The sequence below is a fragment of the Salminus brasiliensis genome, chromosome 10 (assembly GCF_030463535.1).
Source record: "Salminus brasiliensis chromosome 10, fSalBra1.hap2, whole genome shotgun sequence".
Classification (NCBI taxonomy): domain Eukaryota; kingdom Metazoa; phylum Chordata; class Actinopteri; order Characiformes; family Bryconidae; genus Salminus; species Salminus brasiliensis.
In genome coordinates, this window is record NC_132887.1 from 41420725 (window position 1) to 41429665 (window position 8941).

General features: G+C 50.6%; 1 protein-coding gene across 1 annotated transcript in view; it reads right to left on the minus strand.

The window, feature by feature from the left end:
* Window positions 1-8710, minus strand: part of ank3a (ankyrin 3a) — a 33668-nt gene extending 24958 nt beyond the window's left edge. Inside the window, 12 exon segments of the mRNA XM_072690169.1 lie at window positions 262-358; window positions 748-832; window positions 834-898; window positions 901-949; window positions 1050-1267; window positions 1508-1636; window positions 1639-1661; window positions 1895-1961; window positions 1964-2118; window positions 3892-3924; window positions 5269-5375; window positions 8126-8710. Of these exon segments, the coding sequence (XP_072546270.1) occupies window positions 262-358; window positions 748-832; window positions 834-898; window positions 901-949; window positions 1050-1267; window positions 1508-1636; window positions 1639-1661; window positions 1895-1961; window positions 1964-2118; window positions 3892-3924; window positions 5269-5375; window positions 8126-8272 (1175 nt within the window). The 5' untranslated portion in view covers window positions 8273-8710.
* Between the last annotated feature and the right edge of the window lie 231 nt (window positions 8711-8941).

Genomic DNA, 8941 nt, shown 5'->3' on the forward strand with positions numbered 1-8941 from the left:
TCAGTACCTCATCCCATTAGTAAAGACATTTAAACGCACACATAGAGATGTGTGTTGCTAGGCAACTGGCTGAGAACTGTGCTGATTGTCAGCAGGGTGTGATGCTGCAGAAGCTGCTGCTGAACAACCACCGGCATTAAGCATGAATCAGCAGAATCCAGCCGCAGGGTGTCCAGCAAGGGGTTACTCTCACGGACATGTTCACTGTGTGTACATGATCTGACTAAAGGCAGTGTGTGTGTGTGTGTGTGTGTGTGTTACCTAGCTGAGACGTTGGTGGTAAATGAGACACAGTCAGTGACGAAGGAGAGCGGAGTGGTGCCAGTGATGTCCTCCCACTGAGCTGGAGATGTGCCACCTAAACACACACAGACACACACACACACACACACACACACATATATATATATATACAGGTCCTTTTAAACACAGCCCTGCCTACATAAGGACACAGACATCAGCACTTTAAGTGTTTCTGCAGATGTTCTGGACAGGCAGTGAGGAACAATGTGGTGGAAATCACGCGCTCCAGATCCTCACTTTGCTTCAGAACTGAGCTCTGAGAGTCACGCTGAGGGACGCACGCTTTAGGGGGCGTGTCTACAGAGATGAGATCGTAACCATTTCACTCACAGTAATAAAATAAATATTTAATAAAATTAGTATAAAACACCTGAAAACTGGAGCAGACAGCAGGGAAGTTGGGTCAGATACACACACACACACATTGTTCTCTCTCTGCAGTACCTGTGATGCTGCAGAGCAGTCTCAGGCAGGGGGCAGGGTCACCTTTCCGCCCATTAGCGGCCGCCTCCTTGGCTCGGGGCGGCACCCGGGATCGTCATGGTGATGGGTTTATGGAACTTCCTCCTGCGGGGCTCCACAGTGACGATGGGCTGAATGAGGCTCGGTTCCCAATCACACTCCGCACCACCTCCTCCGGCACAGGCTGGCCTGATGACAATTCATCATTTGTACCACAGATAGCAACAACAACAACAACGTGTGTGTGTGTGTGTGTGTGTGTGCGTGTGTGTGCGTGTGTGTGCGTGTACCTGTAGGCCAACACGGATCTTCTTGGTGAGTGCTCCAGGAGGAAATGCGGCCCTCACCATGGGAACAGCCTCGCTGGTCAAGACTCCGCCCTCCGGACCCATGTGATCACTCTCCTGCTTAATGCGAGACACCACTGCAAAGTACTGTGGGAAATCTTTAGTGATGATGCGGCAGATTCTCTTCTTCTCCAGCTCAGCTGGGCTGTCCAGCTCTGTAAACAAACAAACAGTAAACAAACACCTTTGAACTAATCCAGTAAACACACTCGGGGGGCTTTTGACCATGCAATTGCAAACACAGTCCTCTAGGGGGCGCACTAGAGTGTGTAGCTGTAAATCCAGTCTCTGAGATATGCAATAACGCTTGTAGCTGTGACTACACTCCTCTAGGGGGCGCACTACAGTCGGAGTCTGTTAGAAAGCGTGTTTATTGTTTGCTATGTTGTTTTTACCCTCATCCATGCCGTTGAGCAGAGCGATCAGGTCTTCTCCACGACAGTCATAGTGATGCTCCTTCCACGTGTCGCCGTTATCACTGCGCAGAACGATCAGCTCGCGCTCTTTCCCGCGCATGGAGCCAAATGCGGGATTTCCACAATGACCGGCCTGGAAAACAAAACCAGGAAAAGATGGAAAGACAACATGCAGTTATTATGTGAACCAAATGATTACCCTGAAGCCCCTCTCACAGCCCCCCTAGTGGTGGAGGAGTGGAAGAGGACTGGTTAAATATCTGTCATGAGCTTCTTTTACTTGTTCCCCTCATTAGCCTCGTAGCTGCTGTGCTCATTACAATGGTGTATAAGCTTCTGTTTGTGGTCAGATATGGACTTTCTTACCCCAGAAAGTGAGCTCCGGCCGGCCCGACCTCCACCAGCCTGCTCACCAGCCCCTCCCCCTCTACCATGGGGGCGGGTACGCCAGCCTGTGGCGCTTCGCCAAACGGCAGGTGATCCGCGTGGGCGCCGGGCACTTCCTGGGCGGGATGATGATGCGCATGCCGTCATGACGACTTCCCCTCATGGACCCGCCTCTGGCGTCCACCATGAAACTGACCAGGAACCTGCAGAGAGGAACGAGGGACGAGTTAGAGAGCGAGAGAAAGAGAGAGAGGGGAAGAGAGAGAGGGACACCACGCTAACCCACGACACAAACACTGATTAGTGACGGTTCCCATGCTGCACCACTGTACCACCAACACACGAGCAGGGAGACGGGGGAGGAGAGAGAGAGAGAGAGAGGAAGAAAGAGCGAGCGAGCACTGGATAAAGGGAAAACACAGAGGAGAGAGAGAGTGAAAGACAGAAGTAAATAAGAGGAGTAACAGGGAGAAAAGGAGGGACGTTGCTTCGAGTTGTTAAGCCTGGCAGCACTGTGAGTCTGAAGCTTTCAGCTGCATGCTTCAAAAAACATCAAAGTCTAATTACTGCCAAGATCAATGGCTTCGAAGCAGTGATCAGTGATCAATAGCGTGATCAGCTGCACCTTCACAGATGAGAAAACCAGCAAGAAATAAACAATCTGTTAATCCGAAGGAGAGAAACCCAGTCAGTGAATGAATGAAAACTCAGACAGTGTCTGATGTCACTTTAGTGACACAGGTGATCTGATCATGTCTAGTCTGAGTCTACAATGTCTGATCTATGGTCTGATCTACAGTCTGACCTACTGTCTGACCTACTGTCTGATCTACAGTCTGATCTACAGTCTGATCTACAGTCTGACCTACTGTCTGACCTACTGTCTGACCTACTGTCTGATCTACTGTCTGATCTACAGTCTGATCTACAGCTACTGTAACACTGCAATAGTCAACAGCTGTCTGATTTCACCTCTAAAAATAAAGCCATGTCATTCAGGAACCACCATCAGTTCTGTGGACTGTTCCTGATAGAACCATGTCTGTGATTGAGATTTGACTGTGGAGAACCTCCACAGAACAGGTTCCTTGACTTCTTGATGAATTAAAGGTTCTTTAAAGATCCATGCTTAAAAAAACCCTAACTCCTCCCAGTTCTAACAGAACCTCTCTCTCTTTTTAACATGATTCAGCTGAGCACGGTCAAACGAGCACCACACTGAACACTCTCTCTACATATATGTGTGTGTGTGTGTGTGTGTGACAGCACTGACACAGCTACTATACTACACCTACACAGTGTGGGTTAGACTCACACAGACACTGAGAGAGAGAGAAAGTGAGTGAGAGAGAGAGAGAGAGAGAGAGAGAGAGACAGAGAAATAGAGAGGTAGAGAGAGAGAGAGATAGAGAGGTAGAGAGAGGTAGAGGTAGAGAGGGGTAGAGAGAGGTAGAGGTAGAGAGATGTAGAGAAAAGTAGAGGTAGAGAGGGGTAGAGAGAGGTAGAGGTAGAGAGAGGTAGAGAGGGGTAGAGGCAGAGAGAGGTAGAGAGAGGTAGAGGAAGAGAGGGGTAGAGAGAGGTAGAGAGAGGTAGAGGTAGAGAGAGGTAGAGAGAGGTAGAGAGGGGTAGAGAGAAGTAGAGGTAGAGAGAGGTAGAGGTAGAGAGAGGTAGAGAGGGGTAGAGAGAGGTAGAGGTAGAGAGAGGTAGAGAGAGGTAGAGGTAGAGAGAGGTAGAGAGGGGTAGAGGCAGAGAGAGGTAGAGAGAGGTAGAGGTAGAGAGGGGTAGAGAGAGGTAGAGGTAGAGAGGGGTAGAGAGAGGTAGAGGTAGAGAGAGGTAGAGAGGGGTAGAGGTAGAGAGGTAGAGGTAGAGAGAGGTAGAGGTAGAGAGGGGTAGAGAGAGGTAGAGGTAGAGAGAGGTAGAGGTAGAGAGGGGTAGAGAGAGGTAGAGGTAGAGAGGTAACTGGAGACAGTTTTCACCTGGAGTCATACTGGGGGAGCGGGGAGGAAGGGCTGTGAAACAAAAACAAACGAACAGAAGAACAGAGAAGAGCAGGAGGCAAAAACAGACACTCATTACTGCGTCCCCCGATCCCCCCTCACACTCCCCTCACACACCCCTCACACTCCCCCACACACCCCTCACACACTCCCCCACACACCCCTCACACACTCTCCCCACACACACCCCTCACACACTCTCCCCACATACCCCTCACACACTCCCCCACACACCCCTCACACACCCCTCACACTCCCCCACACACCCCTCACACACTCCCCACACTCCACCCACACACCCCTCACACACTCCCCACACGCCCCTCACACACTCCCCACACTCCCCCCCACACGCCCCTCACACTCCCCCCACACGCCCCTCACACACTCCCCCCACACCCCATACACACACTCCCCCACACACCCCTCACACTCTCCCCACACACGCCCCTCACACACTCCCCCACACCCCTCACACACTCCCCCACACTCCCCCCACACACCCCACACTCCCCCACACACCCCTCACACACTCCTCACACTCCCCCCCCACACCCCTCACACTCTCCCCACACACCCCTCACACACTCTCCCCCACACACCCCTCACACTCCCCCCACACGCCCCTCACACACTCCCCCCACACCCCTCACACACTCCCCCCACACCCCTCACACTCCCCCCACACGCCCCTCACACACTCCCCCCACACGCCCCTCACACACTCCCCCCACACCCCTCACACACTCCCCCACACCCCCTCACACGCCCCTCACACACTCCCCTGACACACCCCTCACACACTCTACGGCCAGACGTGACGCCGCTGCAACGGGAGCAAAAAGACGAGGAGAACAAAAACAAACAGTCCATTTTAAACAGCAGCAGCAGTGTGAGCTTTACACACACAGACACACACACACACACACACACACACACGGTCAGAGCGGCTGGTTTGCATGTGGACTGATCATAACAGCACAGATCAAACACGCCCAAGAGCAAAGAACCATTCACTCCCCGGCCACTTTATCAGAAACACCTCCCTCCCTAATACTGAGAGTACTGCCCCAGTCTACCCCGCCAGAACAGCTCATACAACTAACTAATGTGGGGGAGCGGGTCAGGGTTTGGTTTGGGTTTGGGGTCATAGTCTGAGGTGAGCTCAGGGGGGGTCAGACAACGGGCAGCCTCCTACAGATAAACTGCAGGTCTGAGTGTTTACTGTGAGGATGATTATTAGTGTTAGGAGGTTTCTGCAGAGTTCAGCTATGAGCTAAACTTAAACATCTTCTCCACTGGAGTCATGCTCCAGTCAACACACACACACACACACACACACACACAGTTTCTTACCCGGAGTGTATGGGGCTGGACACAGTGTTGTGTGTGTGATCCATGGTGTCCGGGGTCCAGCTGTAACGCCTCAAGCACTCATTCTGCTCACGGCTGACAGAGAGATGCTGCAAAGACACACACACACACACACACACACACACACACACACACACACACAAGAACACAAGGTGTTTAGTAGCAGTCAATAGATGAATGTAAACTTAAAAATCTTTAAAAAAAAAACGTTTCCCAGCCTCTCTTTATCCTCCCGAATTAAGCGCACTGTGCCTTTAAGTCTGATATATGTAAATGAGCTCAATTCTAATTGGCTGTCCTCTGCCTCATTCAGAAATCTAACCAGACTGAAACCCTCCTGGAGCTAAAGTGCTATGAACTGAATAGGTGGAGCTACAGCGCTATGGGCTGAATAGGTGGAGCTACGGCGCTATGGGCTGAATAGGTGGAGCTACGGCGCTATGGGCTTCCACAGGCAGACACCTATGTAAACCTCTAACAGTGTTTACACTAGCGAGTGAAGGTCAGCTGTCCGTGCCGTTGACCCTTTAATGCCTGTGTTGACCGCTGTGTCCCACGCGTGTCCCCGCGGTCAGACTGCGCTGTAGGGACAGGGTGAGCTGCTGTTGTTCAGAGCGCAGACGAGTGTAAGCCCCCTCTAAACGCCCAGCCGCAGCCACGCCGCCCAGCAGTGCTGAATATTTCAGGCCTTTATGATTTAGTCATAACCCTGCCCTCACCAGCCTGCAACTCAGCAGAACCAGCAGCGCCGCTTCCTCCCTCTACTGACGCTCCAGACACGGGTTCCTACAGCAACTCACTCTAAAGAGCCCCCATAATCCCACCCTGATCACCCTGAGCTCCTCCTACTGCATCTGTGAGAGTTTATACCCCAGAACCCCCAGAATTCCCTTCTTCACCTGCTGTAGGATAAATGGGTGGGACTAAACTGCTATAGGCGGAATGGGTGGGGCTAATCTGCTGTAGGATGAAAGTGTGGGTGTAACTGCTGTAGGATAAGTAGGCGGAGCTAAACCTGGTTCAGAACCGGCAGTTTAGGTTTGTTCAGATGGAGCGAGGAGCCGAGTGATACATGTCTTCATATTTTAACATTAGAGAGGGATGAAAAGAGCTCTGATCTGGAACTCAGGCCAAGACCAATGATGATGAAGATGATGATGAAGATGAAGAATGTGGAAAAAAACACATTCTGAGCTGCGTCTCCAGCTTATGAGTGTTTATTATAAACAGGAACACACACACACTTCAGAGAGCAGGCCAGCCGAGGTGTGTTTGGATGATGGATGAGCATGATTGGACCATGGACAAGCAGATCACACATACACACACACACACACACTGTGATGGAGAGGAACATGCTGAACATGGTCATGGATTTGAGGTTCTACCTTATTCTGAGGGTCCACCATGTAGGAGATGTCTTAAAAACATTCTGCAGCTTCAAAGGGAACACACACACACACACACACACAAGGAAGAAATTCAGTGCAGCAGTCTATAAAAAGCTGGATCAGGACACAGAGGAGTTTCTCAGAGAAGGTAGGAGATGAGGGACAGAGCAGCTGCTGATTGGTGCTCCAGCTCCCAGCATTACACTTCAGGACACGGTGAACCTCCCCTTCAGCGATGTCGAGCAGCCGAGAGTCCCGGAGAGCATAACTGAATAGCATAACTCTTTGGGTGGGTAGGAAGGTCCTCCCGCTCCCCCATCACTCAGCGTGGGCGATGCTGCGGTGCTAGTGCGGACGTCTGTTAGCTGAAGTAGCAGAATTAGCAGTTAGCGTTCTCCTCCACGCGTGTTGGGGAGAGCTCCAGCTGTGTTGTGTGAAGATGTGGTGGAGCTTCCTGACGTGTCTCAGAGGACGGGGCTCTATATAATGGGGGAGACTAGGAATGACTAGTCTTTGGACTAGGTCTAGCTCAAATACAGGCTAGTGTCTGTTACAAACTTCAGATCCTCAGCTCTGCATGTTCCTGTTTGATCTAGAACACTGCTGTTAGCTTTGAGCTAGCATACTACTGGAGCGGCAGTGCTAATCGGTGGGGCGTGCGCTTCCACGAGACAGAACAGGTCTCAGCTGGGCGACTGCGTTTGGGATAATGTTGGGAAACTGGTGGAATTTCGCTTTAATCAGAGTTGTGAAAAGCCTTCGACCTGCTGCTCCTGCGAGAGCGTGAGGGCCGGGTAAGCCCACGCGTGTGAGGGCTGGTGCACTAACTGGGAGCAGTTTCAGAGTTCGGGAGATTAAGTCGCGGTCACTTCGGGGAAGGATTGTTCTGCAGTGTCTGTGGGACTGTCTAAAGACGTCTGATAAAAATATTCCCAGATCCCAGAGACATACTTGGCCCTACAAAAGAATTCCGCTGGAAAAGAAAACAACCAGACCCAAACAGGAAACATGTGACGGAAAGTTCTGACGGAGGGGAATTTCACAACCTCATTCTCGGCCCGTCTGTGTCTCTGTCTGCTCATCTCCACCCATCTGTCTGTACATATGAAATATATGCCTGGATATAGACTATAGTGTATATGAATGTATGTGGTGTGTATATGCCTGTATATACTGTTTGTATAAATATATTGTATATTTGCACATATATACTGTAAATATGTCTGCATATATGCCTGTATATAGTGTATGTATGCACGTATATTGTGTATTTATGCCTGTATATAGTGCATGTATGCACATATATATTGTATATGTATATATGTCTGAACAGTATATTGTATATAAGCATATGTGCAGTATTACTATACATGCATATATACACAATTCACACAGGTAGAAGCATGTGTACAGTGGGTATAAAAAATGTGTGTGTGTGTGTGTCTTACCGTGTCTTTGGTGGGAGCGATGACCTCCTCTATCACCATGCTGTCTCTCACACAGGACGTCCTGTTCTGGGTGTTTGATCTGTCCGAGCTAAAGGAGCGCATACTGGGGTGTGTGAGAGAGTCACATACACACACACATACACACATACACACACACAGAGCAAAACAGAGAAAAGGACACACAAACAGAGGGACAAACAAACAAACATGAACACAAAAACAAAAACACAGACGTTACTGCATGCAACCTCCAGGGAGGGGCTACAGTCTACCTGCACTAGGGTCGTGACGAGTCGCGGTTGGAGTAGGCGGAGTTCACTCTGTGAACAGGGTGTAATGGGTTAACCTGACTCTACATGCTTTACAGTGCAGGAGTGGACCACCACAGACGGACCACCCTGGCAGGGGTGCCTTCCAGAAACCCGCCTCTGAGTGTCTCAGGACTGTCCAAAACATCAGCCCTAAACCCAGCCTTCTGTCTGGACCCGCCGGGCTCGGGTCGGACAGCACACCTCTAGTCTGTGTGTGTGTGTGTGTGTGTTCTGCTGCAGTGCTGTTTGAACCGTGTGGCTCCCTGCAAGCCTGTAACCTAAGTTTTACACACACACACACACACACAAACACAGTTCTGCAGCAGTCAGCAGAATTAAGAGCTGCTGCCTTCTACACAGCAGAACTGTGTGTGTGTGTGTGTGTGTGTGTGTGTGTGTGTGTGTGTGTGTGTGTGGTCGTTTCCGCTGTGTCAGTGTGTGTTCTTTTACTGACCAACTCACATGAATGAGCAGATATAATATACACTGCTCTCTCTCTCTCTTA